At 42.0% G+C, this 15,607-nt stretch overlaps 1 protein-coding gene across 1 annotated transcript; it reads left to right on the top strand.

Moving 5' to 3' along the window:
- Nucleotides 1-740: 740 nt before the first annotated feature.
- On the top strand, nt 741-7,428 carry LOC136551773 (ATP-dependent 6-phosphofructokinase 5, chloroplastic-like). The gene is made up of 14 exons (XM_066543314.1): nt 741-941; nt 1,997-2,316; nt 2,427-2,514; nt 2,653-2,726; nt 3,336-3,447; nt 3,818-3,913; nt 3,987-4,088; nt 4,168-4,242; nt 5,027-5,167; nt 5,279-5,395; nt 5,482-5,586; nt 5,697-5,800; nt 6,346-6,474; nt 6,566-7,428. The coding sequence occupies exons 2-12, from the start codon at nt 2,015-2,017 to the stop codon at nt 5,769-5,771; spliced, it is 1,287 nt and encodes a 428-aa protein (XP_066399411.1). The 5' UTR covers nt 741-941; nt 1,997-2,014; the 3' UTR covers nt 5,772-5,800; nt 6,346-6,474; nt 6,566-7,428.
- Nucleotides 7,429-15,607: the final 8,179 nt, after the last annotated feature.

The following is a 15,607-nucleotide window of genomic DNA, read 5'->3' as shown; positions in this document are numbered from 1 at the left end:
CTGCCACCAGTACCGGGCTTGGCTCAGCGCCGCCAGGGTGGGCGGAGCTCAGCCGCCGGGGGGTGAGGAGGGCGCCGCACCGGGGTAGGGGAGAGCCACCCACTCTCCTGTAACACCGCTACGCCACCTTCATAGATCTCGCTCGTGCTCTTGGATCTCGTCAGGATTCGCGGGCGTTAGGCGCTCCCGGTGGGTGAGGACGCGGGGTGGATGGAGGAGCTATCGGGGTGGCAGAGGAGGACGTCGGGGTGGAGAAGGGCGCACACCGAGGTGGGTGAGGGCGCCGCCGCTGGTCAGGGAGCCGTGCGTCAGGGTGAGGCGGGGCGTGAGCACGGAAGAGAGAAGAAAGCTAGGGCCTTGTTTAGTTGGCGAATTTTTTTGGGAAATGGTACTGTAGCACTTTCGTTGTTATTTGGCAATTAGTGTCAATCATAGTCTAATTAGGCTTAAAAGATTTATCTCGTAAATTTCGTATAAACTGTGTAATTAGTTTTATTTTTTATTTATATTTAATGCTTCATGCATGTGTTTAAAGATTCAATATGACGGAGAATTTTCTAAAATTTTACAAAATTTTAGAAACACCAGGAATTATGTGCGAAAATGAGCAGATCGAGGCGTCCGCCTGTTACAACGTCTTAATCGGAGGGCCCTGGTAGTCCGTACACTGCGCCCACGCAGTTCGTTCTCCCTCCCTGTGCGCCACGTGGTAGAGAACCCCACTTGGCCTCCTGCCCCAGGTTGCCTCCTGCGTCCTCCCCCGCTCCACTGCGGCAGTGCCTCTGCTTCTCCGCCGCGCCAGGGTGTCAAACTACTCGAACCGATCAACGACGCGACGAACACCCCCGAACCCGAACCCGACAAAGCCGGAGGCCGGACCGCCGGAGCAGAGCGCGCTCCAAGTCGAGTCCCCCATCTCCTCTCGCCGTCCAAAGCCGCAGGTAGGCCGCCGCCTCCCTTGCCCTCCCCAATCCATCCATCTCCTGCGCCGCGCGTCCGCGCGCGGGATCGATCTCTCTCCGCTTCTGCTCCCCGGTCTGCGGAGATCCATCTATTCGGGCGGTTAGGGTCGCCCAGGGCATGGACGCCGCAGGCGTGTACGCTTGAAGGGGCGCAATGCCAATGTTTTTTCTTCGCGTCCGTGGCGGCGTCGATGCGGGGGGTTCCCTCGCGATCGGTGCTCGTGTCTGTTGGAAACGTTTGCAGATGACCGTGGGTTTTGGGTACCTGCGATTGGAGGAGCGGGGTGTGGGCGCCTCGGCTGCAGCTTGCTGGTTTCTCTAGCGGGGATCACCTGCAATGCAATGCTCATGCTCTGTTTGAACAACGCTGTCAGGGCTGTGGTTTTGCTAGTTTCGTGATTCAAGCTCGTGTCGGTTGATTGGGACGGAAATGTATGCCGCCGGCGATTCAAGCAAGTCGTCGACCTCCTGCTTCTCGAATTTGATTTTTGGATTGTTATATGTGCTGTTAGGATAGTTTATTTAGATTCCATGTGCTTCAATAAGCCTTTCATTGCATAGTGTAAATTTCGGCTTGTTTCAGTCGCCATGAGTTTACAGATTGGGTGTATTTCCAAATATCTTGAACTGGAGCTAGATCTTGTTGCTATCATGATTACATTTAGTCAGCCAGAGACAGCTAGCAATTCATCTATATGTTCTGGTGTTTTCAGTTTTGTAAACTACCAATGCATTCGGTAATGCAGGTTTTATTGGTGCCAACGTACTGAACATAGCCGAATATGAACTAGAAAATGAGCCAGTGCCAAGCTTTGCATGATCTATCTGCAAGTTTCTTTAGTCTTCATTATATAGAATGTCTGAATGTGGCATGCTTCTAGCAATTTAGTTACACAATGCGATGCAATTTGAGTTACTATCCACCAACCAAATTCAAATTGTGTTGAGTTACTATCCACCAACCAAATTCAAATTGTGACTGTTCTTATAGGATATTAGCATTATCTTACTGAATTCCTGCTGTGGATTAGCAGGTCCACTATAATCTTTTTATGATCTTGTCTGGGATGGCTGTTGCTTTCAAAGCAAGTACAAGTTCTACCACACAGCAACATTGGCCGAGTCCAACAAAGGACCGGTGTCAATATGGTTTCACTCAGTTAAGCAGGCGAAAGTGCAGAAAAAGATTTGTGCGTGTGACAGCTATTTCAGGAAAGCCAGACCTAGATTTCACTGACCCTTCTTGGAATCAAAAGTACCAGGAAGACTGGAACAGGGGTTTTAGTTTGCCACACATCACTGATATATATGATTTGGAGCCAAGAAGAACTACATTCTCTTTGAAGAAAAACAGGTTCATTCCAGTCTGCTATATCTTTCTTTGACTTAACTGGTTTTGATATCTAAACCGATGAACTGTAGCTGGCTTCTTTGATTTCAACATCCATTATTTTTTTATGACAGAATTCCCCTGGGTGATGGTGATGGTGATGGCTCATCAGATGATATGTGGAACGGTTATGTAAATAAGAGTGATAGAGCCCTTCTGAAGGTCAATATTGAGCACATATGACAAGTATAACTTGTTGAGTACTTGCAGATGAATACATATAACGAGGCATGGTCTCGAAAAGAGGCTTTGTTTTTTCTTACTGGTGAATTTATCACTTACAAAAGTCTGTTTATTTAGGTGATAAAGTATGCCTCTCCTACTTCTGCTGGAGCTGAGTGCATTGATCCTGATTGTAGCTGGGTGGAACACTGGTATGATCTCATGCAGCACAGCACATTAGTTATTTTTCTTTCTTCTGGAGGAGGTGATTCACCTTTTTATGCTAAAAGTATGAATGTTTCCCCGAAATAAGTGTTGTCACTTCTGTCTATATTCACCTCTCAGCATATCATGAGTAATACCTAATAGAGAACAATTGATAGTGTCTATATTCTTATTATTTGGTCTGGCTAATAAAAAAAACTCGACCTGCATTAAGAAGAAGACCTCTCGCAGGTCGAGAAAACCCCTTCCCACCCATACATAGCGGCACCGTAGCCCATGTGAGAACGACCACAACCGGGGCTGGGCCTTAGACCTGTGCTTTGGTGTGGGACACACGAGGGGATTTTTTTAACCCCAGCCTGAGTACCTAAGTAGTGCTACTTAGACCACCTAACCAACTCAACTAGAGGCCCTTTCGCTGGTCTGGCTAATCATAGTGTTATTTTCTTATTTTTCTTTGTTTTAGAATCTTTTTCACCCTTACTGTCAAGTTCTCCTGTTACTGAATTACTAGAAACTCTTCTTCTATCTCTTAAGAAATTTGTTTAATTTTAAGAATGAGAAATGGATGAGAGAGTGATAGTTGCTTTCTATAGGGTTCATCGTGCAGGTCCTCGTAAGGAGATATATTACGAACCTGAAGAAGTAAAGGCTGCCATTGTCACCTGTGGAGGGCTCTGCCCTGGTTTAAATGATGTCATTAGACAGGTATGATTGTTTTATAGTATTGCTCAAGTGATTTTGCACCATTTGCATTCTCAGTATGCTCAGTTCTTGATGAAATATTGCACCAGACATTTATGGATCGCATACACTTGTAAAGGTTACAGAAGTATTGACCATGTTAGGAGCAAGATACGTTTTATGGGTTATGATAATCCATTTGATCAGAGCTAGCGAGAAAAGTGGGAGGCCAAATGCAAATGAACTTAGTGTAATTTAGTATGCTATGTTTTAATGCTTATACATTGAACTTGTAGATGTTTTTTGAATTGTGAATCCCTCACTTTCAAGTAAACGCTGAATAGAATAACCAGAGCCGTAGGTGGTATGTGACTATATTTACTTATATTTCCAGATAGTATTTACCTTGGAGACTTATGGGGTGAAGAATATTGTTGGAATCCCATTTGGTTATCGTGGATTTTTTGAGAAAGGCTTAAAAGAAATGCCGGTAAGGATGCTTTTCTATCCCAGGTGCTAAATAGTTCATGGTGTTGTTGAATCATTGTGGTGAGAATCTTCAGCTTTCGCGTGACGTGGTGGAAAACATAAATCTTTCTGGAGGAAGTTTCTTAGGAGTCTCTCGTGGAGGAGCTAAAACTAGTGAGATTGTAGATAGTATACAGGTAAGCAACCTGAAATGGAAGACACCATATTTCCGTGTTGCAGCTTCAATATGGTTTACACGATCGTCTATGTTTGTAGGCCAGAAGAATTGACATGCTGTTTGTAATTGGTGGAAATGGTAGCCATGCAGGAGCTAATGCTATTCATGAGGAGGTATAACTCTCTCTTCTATTTCATACTTCTAGGACTTTGAGGCATGTTTGGATGTGGTAAATTTAGTTCATTTCACTATAGCCCAGTAATCAGATTCATATATACTCCATTCCAAATTATAAGACGTTTTGGCTTTTCTAGATACATAGATTTTGCTATGCACTTAGATATACACTATGTCTAGATACATAGCAAAAGCAATGTATGTTGAAAAGTCAAAACGTCTTATAATTTGGAACGAGGGAGTATTACCTAATTGCTACATATATTAACTATATATATGCAAATATCTGGCTGACTACGTGGGCAACTGTCCACCGCTTGGGACTTTTTGCCTTTTCGAGTTAAAAGTTAGCAAGTTTATTGAATTTTAAATTTAAGAAATTAGTTTTGAACCCAATTCTATAGCTGAAATTGTTGGTATTGAGTAAACCTGCTGTGAGAAGTGGGTGTATTTTCACAACTTTGTGGTACTAAAACTATCTTCCGTTCTGTGTGCTACATTAGTTAGGATTCAGGAAGGTTGTAAATGAATCTACACTCAAAACACATATTGTGTGCTCCATGGAGTGTTATTCTTCTTCTGTTGTTTATGTCTATATTTTTTTTTCTGGTTTGCAGTGGCCTGGTGCAAGCGGTAGAGTCTTACCGCCTGTGACCGGAAGGTCCCGGGTTCGAGTCGCGGTCTCCTCGCATTGCACAGGCGAGGGTAAGGCTTGCCACTGACACCCTTCCCCAGACCCCGCACAGAGCGGGAGCTCTCTGCACTAGGTATGCCCTTTAGTGTCGAAAGAGAAAACTGAAAGTTTCAGTTGTAGCAGTTCCAAAGACAATTGATAATGATATACTTTTTATGGATAAGATGTTTGGTTTTGATACAGCTGTGGAAGAAGCTCATCGTGCTATCAATTCTGCCTATATAGAGGTAGGCTTCAATTCTCAATGTTAGTGCATTTCAAAATGATAGGGAAATGAAGTTGAATTCTACATACAGTCTGTGCTTTCTTTACTTGATTTCTTCCTTATGTGTTTATAGGCACGTAGTGCATACCATGGAATTGGGTTGGTAAAATTAATGGGAAGAAGTAGTGGATTCATAGCCATACATGCTTCTCTTTCCAGTGGACAGATTGATGTCTGCCTAATACCTGAGGTCTGTAAACACTAAACGCTAAGATGATGGACTTAAATTGTCTTTGGTTCACTTGTACTGACAAAAAGCTTACTGTATGAATGAAGGTATCCTTCACACTTGACGGAGAACATGGTGTCTTGCGACACCTTGAGCATTTACTTAATACAAAGGGATTTTGTGTGGTTTGTGTTGCTGAAGGTGCAGGGCAGGTAAGACAGTGCAGTGGCTAAACAGTTTATCCTTCTTGACTGCTTCTAATGCTCTAGTTTCATGGGTGAATAGTGAAAATTGAAAATGTATTTTTGTACTCTTGGGACAGGATTTACTGCAAAAATCAAATGCAACTGATGCTTCAGGAAATGTGATACTTAGTGACTTTGGTGACCCCTTGTGAAATAGATTTTGTATATGGCATCTTTGAAGGTCAGTATAAGGATATAAACTACATATGAAATTATAGACGAAAACCCCTATGACCACTGCCTTGCAGGCAGTGAGATTGGTTGCTTGGGGGTGGCTGGGTGTGGCTCTGGTTTTTTGTGAAACCTAATCGAGGTTTTACTTCCTGCCTGGTATACCTGCTAGAATCAAGAGCTTTGTTTGAGGCTATTATATGTGTGGTTTATGCTGAATTGCTGCTGTCAAGTTTCATTTTTCGTAACCTCTCAAAGAATGCCAAGTATAGATCTGATACTAGATTTACAAAGTGGAACCATATTCAAGTATATTATTAGTTGTCTATTCCTGACCAGTACATAGTTTATGTAACTCTGGTTTCCTATACATAACTAAAAAGGAACCTGTAAAAGAATTGCTTGATTTGCTAAAAAGAGAGAGTGCCTTCTTTGAACTGGCACACCGATGTGAGTTGTGCCTTTATGGTGCTCTAACCTTGCTCTTCTTGCTTTTTTGTGGACATTCTTTTTCCACTTTACATATTATTCAGTGGCATTTGTATCACCTTACAGATCAAGAAGCATTTCAAGGACATCGGTGTTCCCGCTGATCTAAAATACATTGATCCAACATATATGGTTCGGGCCTGTCGTGCAAATGCATCTGATGCTATTCTATGCACCGTACTTGGGCAAAATGCTGTAAGTTGATTTCTTTTCATTGTATGCTAGTATTCATTTCAATGCAAGAGTAGGATTTTTACAGAAGAAAATTGTATGCATGTCCTTTTAGGTCTATGGAGCATTTGCTGGGTTCAGTGGCATCACGTCAGGTGTTTGCAACACACATTATGTCTACCTTCCCATCACAGAGGTCATTACAACACCAAAGCACGTGAACCCCAACAGCAGAATGTGGCACCGCCGCCTCACATCCACTGGCCAGCCAGACTTCCATTGACTCTACTTAATTAACACCTCAGAGCAAGGCACCAAGAGAATTGTTAATCCTGCAAGGGACTGCTAACAGGAAACTTGAATGAATCCGTCTTACGCAAAATTTTGTGAGGTTGGAGGAGCTCATAGCGAAATTGCCAGAGCCACTCCCAGGTCGTTCTGACGTTGAAAGCATGCTCTTTTTCTTGGTTTGCCCCATAAGTGAAAATAAAAATCAGAAAATGTTATTGCTGCAAACAATTCACCAAAATCGCACCAGTACAAAACTGGCTTCAGATTAGTGAGATGTTTTATTGATGATGTACTCTGTATAATAGGTAATTGGATATTCTTACTAGGAAATGCAGTTATCAGAGATGAGCTTTTGGTTGCAGCGGTTTCGATGTTTGGTGGTGTTCGTCTCGGGAGGTCAAGTACTGTGAACTTGTAATTCGCTTCTTCTTCTTCTTCTTTTTGAGATTAATGTATGGTAGAGCGAATAGCGCTCATGCCCATAGAGTAGAAGAGAATAATAAATTCTGCCTTGGAAGTTGGGACTTACGCCTGGGCCTGGCGCCAACATGTTGCGAGTTGCAACGGTAGAGCCGTAAGCAGCCCTTTTTCTTCAGAATCATTCAGGAGTGCATGAATAGACCTGGGTTGTCCAAAAAACCTGCACTTCTTGCTTGCAGAAACCTACAACCTTTCGTTTCATTTCAAATTATAAACAGCCCGTTCGTTTGGCTGTGGCTTGTCGTAAACGATCGTAAATTTTTAGCCGGAACAATATTTTTCTCTCACACAAATTAGTCGGCAGTACTTCTTCATGAACTAGCAACGACATTAACCAGCAATGATACGAACCAGTCAACTAACCAGCAATGATACGAATCAGCCAACTGAATAGGCTGAAAGTCATTCTGACTTTTCTAGATACTTATAATTTGGAATGGAGGGAATACCTAACAAGCTACACCCAAATCAGTATGGGGACCCGTAAAGAGAGTTTCTTTTAAAGCAAATGTACCTGCACATGATACGGCATTACTCGTATGTGGTTGCAGCTTCCTTTTTTTTTTTAACGCAAATGTGTTTGGAGCTATCACCAGCAAGCACGGTATCCTGGCTGATTCAGTGCTACCCCTACGACGAAAAATATGCACGCTAAATGTAAGCTTGCTCAGAGAATCAATCATGGAATACATTGTCAATCCAACAATGTTTATAGCTTGATTTTGGTAAGAACTGGTCATGAGTTTGAGAATAGAATCTTAGGTCCCGTCAATGGTCCAATCCCAAATTGCATACGGTTGATAGCAACATGAACTAAGACAAAGAAAACCTGAAATCTCTTCTTGACATGAGCTGCACTACTCCAAGTCTGAAACTTATGGGTCAATCGATCCAAGTGAGGACCAAACATGTGTACACTTCAAAGCTGAAATAACAACCGTGAATAGGCTAGTTTCAGCTTGACAAAAACCAGTCCACTAATTAATTCAATCGACTAAACAACACGTGTGTGCCCACGTACCAGTTATGTTCAGGGGTGGAGTCGCGGGAAGGCATTCTGTCCAATAACTACAATGGTTCAGACTTGCTGTTTGCGTTTGATTTTTCATTTTTGTAATTGTGCAGACATGAGGTCGAGCTTGGTTCTGGCTAGTAGTGGCTATCTCACAAACTTGGCCTAGCAGGTATCGACGGGCACACAGGCTGCGTAGTGCCTGGCCAGTACGCCGCAGGCAATGGCCTCGAGCCCTCGGCAATAGATATTGCGTACGCGTAGCCTGTCGAAGCTCGAAGGCGATGAATATGAATGGAACCATGGCGGCGGCAAGCAACGGAGAAGACAATGTAGAACATCAACACTTCAACAGGAGAGGCGTCGCGAGCAGCCTCTTCTATGGAGGTGTTTGGGGAGCTAATAATTAGACCATGATTTTGGATATCAATTAAAAAGCCTAAATATAAGCTAATTCTGGGCTAATAAGGGTTAATTGGTGGTTAGAGTCCATTAGTCCTTGTTAGCCCATATTTAGATCATGTTTAATCTATTTTTATAGGTGGGCTAAATTTTAGCTTTGGGATCCCAACAGACCCTATATCTCCTCCCTTTGCGTCGTTGCCTTGGTCGTCTTCTGCTGGGCGCAGGGAAACTGGCGTAGGAGGGAGACATAATCAACGAAAGTGTGAGACATTTTAGACGACGTGCCTCCTACATGTAACAGTGGTGGTTTTGTTAGAAAGTAATAGGTCTAACTGAAAATAGAAAGTTTTGAGCTACTTTTCGTCCAAACAACACAAGTATATTTTTATTAATTATCGCTAAAGGTAGTTTCATACTAACTTTTAGCTGATACTCCTTCTGTTCCAAAATAAATGTCGATGTGAGATTCGTGCTGGTCAAAATTTTCTTAAATTTAACTAAATTTTTAGAGAATCTTAGCAACATTTGTATCTCTAAATGAATTTCTTATGAAAGTGTATTCACTAATTTATGTAATGACACTATTGTACATCATAAATATTAAATATATATTTTTATATATATCTAGTTAAAGTTTAATTTCTTAGAAAGTGAGAATTAATGACACTCTTTGTGAGACGGAGAGTAACTTATAACATAAATAGGCTCACATGACATACTCATATAATCTTAGAAATTAAGAGCTAGTTTTTTTTTCTCTATTTTATTAAAATAACATATCTCTCTTTTTATTAAAATAGAATAAAACAATATACTCTGAGCTAGCTCATAAGTTAATATTAGAGCTGTGCTAGCTCTCTCCTCCCTTCAAACACGTTATTTTCTTGCTCGTTATCTATATTTTTGTGTTCTCCATCTTCTACGGAGTATCTTAGAACTTACAAGCAAAAGTATTTAAAAAAACTTAAAAGCAACGGTCGCTCAACTTTTTTCCTCCCTAGTTGGCCTCCGAATCCCAAGCACTGTCCATGGGAATGCCGTCCCAGCCCCCGCCGGGCTGCTCTAGTTTCGGGCTCTGTCCACCCCTGCCGCCACCGCGTGCCATTGAGCTCCGCCCAGTCGCAGGCAGCGCATCCGCATCCGTCTCCTCTCCTTTCTTGTCCCCCTGGCGCGGCCATTCCACCGCTCGTGAATCGTGGGAATGGGACAGTCCATGGGAATGCCATCCCAGCCCCCGCCGGGCTCCACCGCCAGGATCCCCCGGACCCCGACGGCGTCCTCTGCCCAGGCCAGGCCCCCCGCTTCATGGAGATGTGTACGCGCCCTCTCACCCTCCCTTTACCATTTTTCGTCTTTGCGCACTGCGTAGTCTGGTGGGCTGATTGTTGGTTTGATCTCCCAACCACAGTGGCCCAACGGCCACTTAGGCCTTGACCTCGCGCTCTGATCGGGGGCGCCCAATCCATCTATGGCTGGCGGGCCCCCGTCACACAGCGCATTAAATAGAGGTGGGGTCGGCGGCTCTCAGTACAAGGTTCGCCTGAGCCGTACGCCCCACCTAGAAACCCTACTCTGATCTAACAGAGGGGTGCAGCCAGTGACGGGAAGCACCGTCGCCGCCACTGCACTGCGCCACCACGGTCTTCACTGCGTCGCTCTCTCTTCTCCGACCGTCGCTGCCTAGGGCAGAACTTCACCAATGAACCTGATGGCCGGATCCCCTACTCAATGGATGGTCAGTGCTTAACCCTAGCTCTTCCTCTCCCTCTCTGTCCCTCTCCGTTCACACCATTACTACGAGAAACCAAATGAAACCCCACTGGATCCACTCCTAGATGGTCCCAAAGTATTCTACAATGGTACCAGAGCAGGTTTCCCTAGGCATGGATCTTGTCAGGGGCGAGAAACCGATTAGAAAAGAAAAGATAGGTTAGATCCGGTTCGGATCGAAAGAAAAGAAATACAGAGGGTTCATCGAACCCTAAACCCTATTCGGGTGATAGAAAGAAAAAGAAGGAAGGGGATTCGAATTCGATTCGGATTACCCTCCTAAAGAACCCTAACCCTAAAGAAATTGGACGGTCCGGGGAAGGTTTCCCCACCGCCGTCACTACCGCCTCACTCGGGATGGAGCACCCGCCGCAGGTTTGCTGACGCGCGAGAAGAGATGGATTAGATCTTTTCGGATCTGAGCATACAAACTAGGGTGTTTTCACTAACCCTAACCCTAAATGGGTGATGGAAACAGAGGGCTCGGATTCAAGAAAACGATGAGATTCGAACCCTAACCCACTACAGACTCGAGGAAGAAGAAGAACAAAGTGAATCCCTAACCCGAAACCCTAACCCTAGATCCAATCCCCATCCCCAAATCCAAACAAGCAGAAACGCAGAAGGGGAAAAAGAAAATCAAGGCCGGTGGCTTACCTCACCGCTGCCATCTCCGCCGTCGTGCGGGAAAGACCGGACTGCGCCGGTGTTCGTCGCCGAGGTGCATCCGCGCGGGTATGGGTACAGGGCGCTGACACGGTGCCGCTTGACGGCGGCGTGCTCTCCCGATGGGGAGCGCGATCGCCGGCAAGAGGGCCCGCGGTGGCGCCGTCTTTGTCTTTTCCTCCGGCGTGGCTCGCTGTCGCTCGGGATGCGTCGCGCTGCTGAGAGAGAGAGACGCGCGAGAGAGAAAGTGAGAAGAGGAAATGAAGCTAGGGTTTCTGCATTGCGGGCGGCCTGACGGTTTTGTTCGCCCTAGATGCGCGCTCGGCCATCGGATGTGCACGGACGACCGAGATTGAGCGGGCTGCATCGCGGCCCAGGCGGGGCGCACTGCCGTGGCACTTTGCCGGCCCAGGCCCACGTTGCAGCCTAGGCAGGCAGTGCGTGTGCACGAGGGAGAGGGGCCGGGCTGAATGTTGAGTTGGGCCGAGCCAGCTTCTGCTGTCTTGGGCCGAGAAAAGAAAAGAATGAGCCTGATAATGCACAGTGGTGATTGAGAATTATTTTATTTTTTCAGAAGCAGATTTCGATGATTTCATTCAAAGAGTGATTTAAAATCTCTGATAATTTTTACACCAACGTGTTAGAATTTTCAAAGAGTAGAAAAGTACAGAAAAATGCTTCTGAAAAGTGGAAAAAGAAATTTTGTCAAGTTTCCGCTGCAAAGTTAAAGGTTTATTGTCTTCTAATTTGAAGAACAGTTATAGTTATTTAGTAAATGATGAAAAGTTTATCCTCTAGTTAAAATTAGAACCAACTGGAAAAAAATTTAATTGGAGGAATAGTCGGTTGATAGTTAAGATAAATTGTAATATTGTTATTTTTTGACCAACGTTGATGATAACAATATTATAAGTTTATTTATGAGTTTAAGTTTAAAGTTAAATTATGGTATTGTTATTTTCTGACCAACGTTGATGATAACAATATTATAATTTTATGAGTTTTATGATTAAAGTTTAAATCTCTGATGAATTTTGCATCAAAGTGACCAATTTTTAGAGAATATATAAAGATCAAAGAATGCTCTTAAACTAGAGAAATGTATTTTCATGTTTCCGCTGCAATGAAGTTGATTGTCTTCTAATTAAATTCGAATCAATGGGAGAATTTAATTTTAAGGAGCAGTTCTATGTTTTCAAGATTATTGAATTTCTATACGTTAATTTCATTTCTGCCCAACGGTGATGTGGAATTAATGTAGAAGAATGATGTTTTATTCTATTTCTGTCCAACGGTGATATAGAATAGAACATAAAGTTTTCAAAGTTTAATGAGCATTATTGTTGAATATTTTTCAGACAAAAGACCTCCATGCTTTCATTCTTAAAGGTAGAAAGAAAAATGAGCTGGGTACTTGTGACTCAGATGATGAAATGCCTAAGGACAAGTTATGTATGAAAGAATGCCATTAGTTAAGGGACCATGTTCTCTTTAAAGAATGGCTTCAAAAGAAAAGAATTCTAGGATGTTGATCCAAGAAAAGAGATAGATCAATGAGAGTCTTCATCGAGAAATGTCTTTTATGTACTCTCTGTGAAAAAGAATTTATTTTTAGTTTCACTTATGAGAGTTGTAAAAGTCATATACATGTTTAATTTGACTAACATTGGATTACACATATGTTTTAAAGAATATTCGAATTTATTTCTGAATTTGATGATTGAACACGAGCCAATCCTGGCAATTATATCTGTTCAAGAGAATTATCTCGCATGGCGGGAAAAAGTTTGTGATAGTACCCATATAGCGGGAAAAGTTTGAGAAAATACCTGCATGGCGGGGTAAAGTTGGCATAGTACATATGTTAACCAATCCTGTATGGCGGGAGAGTTTGGCATAGTACTTATCCCGCACCGCGGGAGGAGGATGTGATGATTCATGTGCTCTAAAGAAATATCCCGCACATGGAGAGAAGTTTGGGATAGCTCTTATGCTATTCTAGTATTTACCGTACACTCTGATTGTGTCATGGTCATAAGTACTCAATAAGTTTAAGAACAAAAGAAAGTTGCATGTGAACCAAAAGATAAGAATGATATGCAAGTGTGACTTGTAGAAGTATTGATAATAATAGACTATGTTGAGTTTTGAAGTGTAATGAGGAAAATGTACTCCCATACGAATTTTGTTTGCATGATGTAATCATGTGGATGAAGTAAGTAATCAAAGTTTCCTCATTCACAAGAGTTCTGAATGTTTCAAAATTGTGGTAGAAAAGTTCATACCACATTTCGAGGGGGAGAAATGTAAGATTAATTAAGAAAGACAATTAAGAAAGATACTTTCCCCATACTTCAGATAATGCAATGTATACTATGCATTGAAGGTAAAAGTGATCTATAAAAGATGAATGTAATCGTTGAGGGAGTAAGACGGTCATAATAATGATACCCCTAAAGTAAAGAAATAGCTAAATTTCTGGACCTTTTACAGTTCCGATAGGAAGATAGCATAGTCAGCTAGTATTTATACTAGATGCCGCCATATGAGTTTTTAGCAGATTAAACCCAAAATAAGAAATTTGAAGATACACCATCTTTATAGAAGATGGAGTAATCTGGGGGGAGTATGGTATGTAGATACCTAAAGCTTGAATAGACGTGGGATTACATATCCACTACAGTGTTTAGAGCAACAAATTGCTTAATACATGTTGATGTTGTATGATATATACAACACCAGATGTTAGCTCTTAAAGATGATGAATAAGTAAACAAGGATCTTGTGATACAGGAGGCTATAGAACAATTGCCTTTTGGCAATGAAGAGTAACAATAGCCCCATATGAAAGAAGTGCCACGATGCCCTAGAAGGTCTCAAAGAATAAGAAAATCAGATATTTCTGGTGACTAAGAAGTAAAAGTTAAGAAAGAAATTCAAATAGAGAGTGATTCCACCTCATTTGAACAAGCCATGAGAGGCGTTCACTTGTCTAAATGGCAAGAAGCAAATGAACATGAAATGAAACCGATAAATACCAACGATGTTTGGGACTTAGAAGAAATTCCTAATGGAGCCAAAATAGTAGGCTATAATGGGTCTACAAGACAAAGATGACTCCAAAGGAAATATAGAAAGTTATTCAAAGGAAATATGAAAAGCTATAAAGCGCCACTTGTGGTGAAATAATTTACATAAAGAGAAGGAATAGATTATAATGAGCTTGCAAGGATTCTTTTATAATCATAATGGTATTAGTGGCACATTACGATTTACAGTTACATCAGAAGGATGTAAAGACATATTCCTCAACGAGGATTTGTATGGAAACGTTTACATGGCATAACTCAAAAGGTTTCGTCGTGGAAGGAAAAGAATGTAAAGGGATGTTGCCTAAAGAAATTCATTTATGGATTAAAGCAAGCTTTAAGACAGTAATTCTTGAAGTTTGACAGTACAATAAGAAAGTTTGGGTTTTAAAAAGAATGTAGAAGACAATTATATTTATGCAAAGTTTAAACATGGGAAATTTATTTTCCTAATCCTGCATGTGGGTAGCACCTTACTCACTAGTAGTAGTGTTAATCTACTGTTGGAGAAGAAGCAGTTCTTGTCCTCAAGTTTCAATGAGAATGGTCTTGGTAAAGCATCATTCGTTCTAGGAATTGGAACTTACCGAGATAAAAGGAAAATGGGTATTAGAACTATCTCAAGTGTATACTTAGAGAAGATTCTAAAGAAATAAAGTATATACGTGAATAAACCTGCGCCTATTCCTATAGTCAAGGGTAATAGTTTTCGAAACTTTCAGTGTTCCAAGAATAAATGTGAGATCGATCAAATGGATGTCCTATATGCTTCAGCTGTTGAAAGCTTACTAAATGCTTATAAGCAAGAACTTACCCTTACACAGTTTATGTATCCGGGATATTTTTGGCAGAAGTCCAGTCCAGATGTAGATCACTGGAATGGAGTTGAGAATGTTTTGCAATTGTGCAAAGATTTATAGGCCTCATGGTGAGTAAGAAAGAATAAGTACTCTCAAATAGTTGTGGGTACAAAAGTTAAATTTTGGCGAGATGTTTAGTGAAACCCACATAGTAGCTAACACTCGTAGTTGGAGTTTTATTGTGAAAAAGCTCCAAAGAAACAGTTGTGGTGTCATCAAAGATGCATAACCATGGTATAGCTTGTTATGAGGCTTAAGGACAGGCAAAGTGGTTAAAAGAACTTACACCCGGAATTGATAATGGTATACAACAGCAATAACCATTTAAGTAGTTCGCTTCTAGAACAACGGGTCAAGTGTGCTGTCAAACACATTGACGTTAAAGTTGTACGTTGTGAAGGAGAAAGTCCGGAATCATACTAAAATTATTGAACATATAAGTAACAAGTAAGTGCTTGCGGATCCGCGTACAAAAGGCTTACCACCCAGTGTGTTTGGAGAACACACAGTCGACATGGGTTTATAGTATAGCCTATGATTTCCGGACAATAAAGGGCCAAAAGTTAAAGAATCTGTTTCAGAAC

This window comes from Miscanthus floridulus, chromosome 4 (assembly GCF_019320115.1).
Source record: "Miscanthus floridulus cultivar M001 chromosome 4, ASM1932011v1, whole genome shotgun sequence".
Lineage (NCBI taxonomy): Eukaryota > Viridiplantae > Streptophyta > Magnoliopsida > Poales > Poaceae > Miscanthus > Miscanthus floridulus.
This window is presented reverse-complemented; position numbering and strand designations above follow the sequence as displayed.

What these genes read in the sequence shown, in the direction of transcription:
- LOC136551773 (XM_066543314.1), top strand. Translation starts at nt 2,015, where the DNA reads ATGATCTTGTCTGGGATGGCTGTTGCTTTCAAAGCAAGTACAAGTTCT. An exon ending in AAGGCTTAAAAGAAATGCCG is followed by an intron (nt 3,914 to 3,986) that starts GTAAGGATGCTT and finishes GAGAATCTTCAG; the next exon opens with CTTTCGCGTGACGTGGTGGA. An exon ending in TTGCTGAAGGTGCAGGGCAG is followed by an intron (nt 5,587 to 5,696) that starts GTAAGACAGTGC and finishes CTCTTGGGACAG; the next exon opens with GATTTACTGCAAAAATCAAA.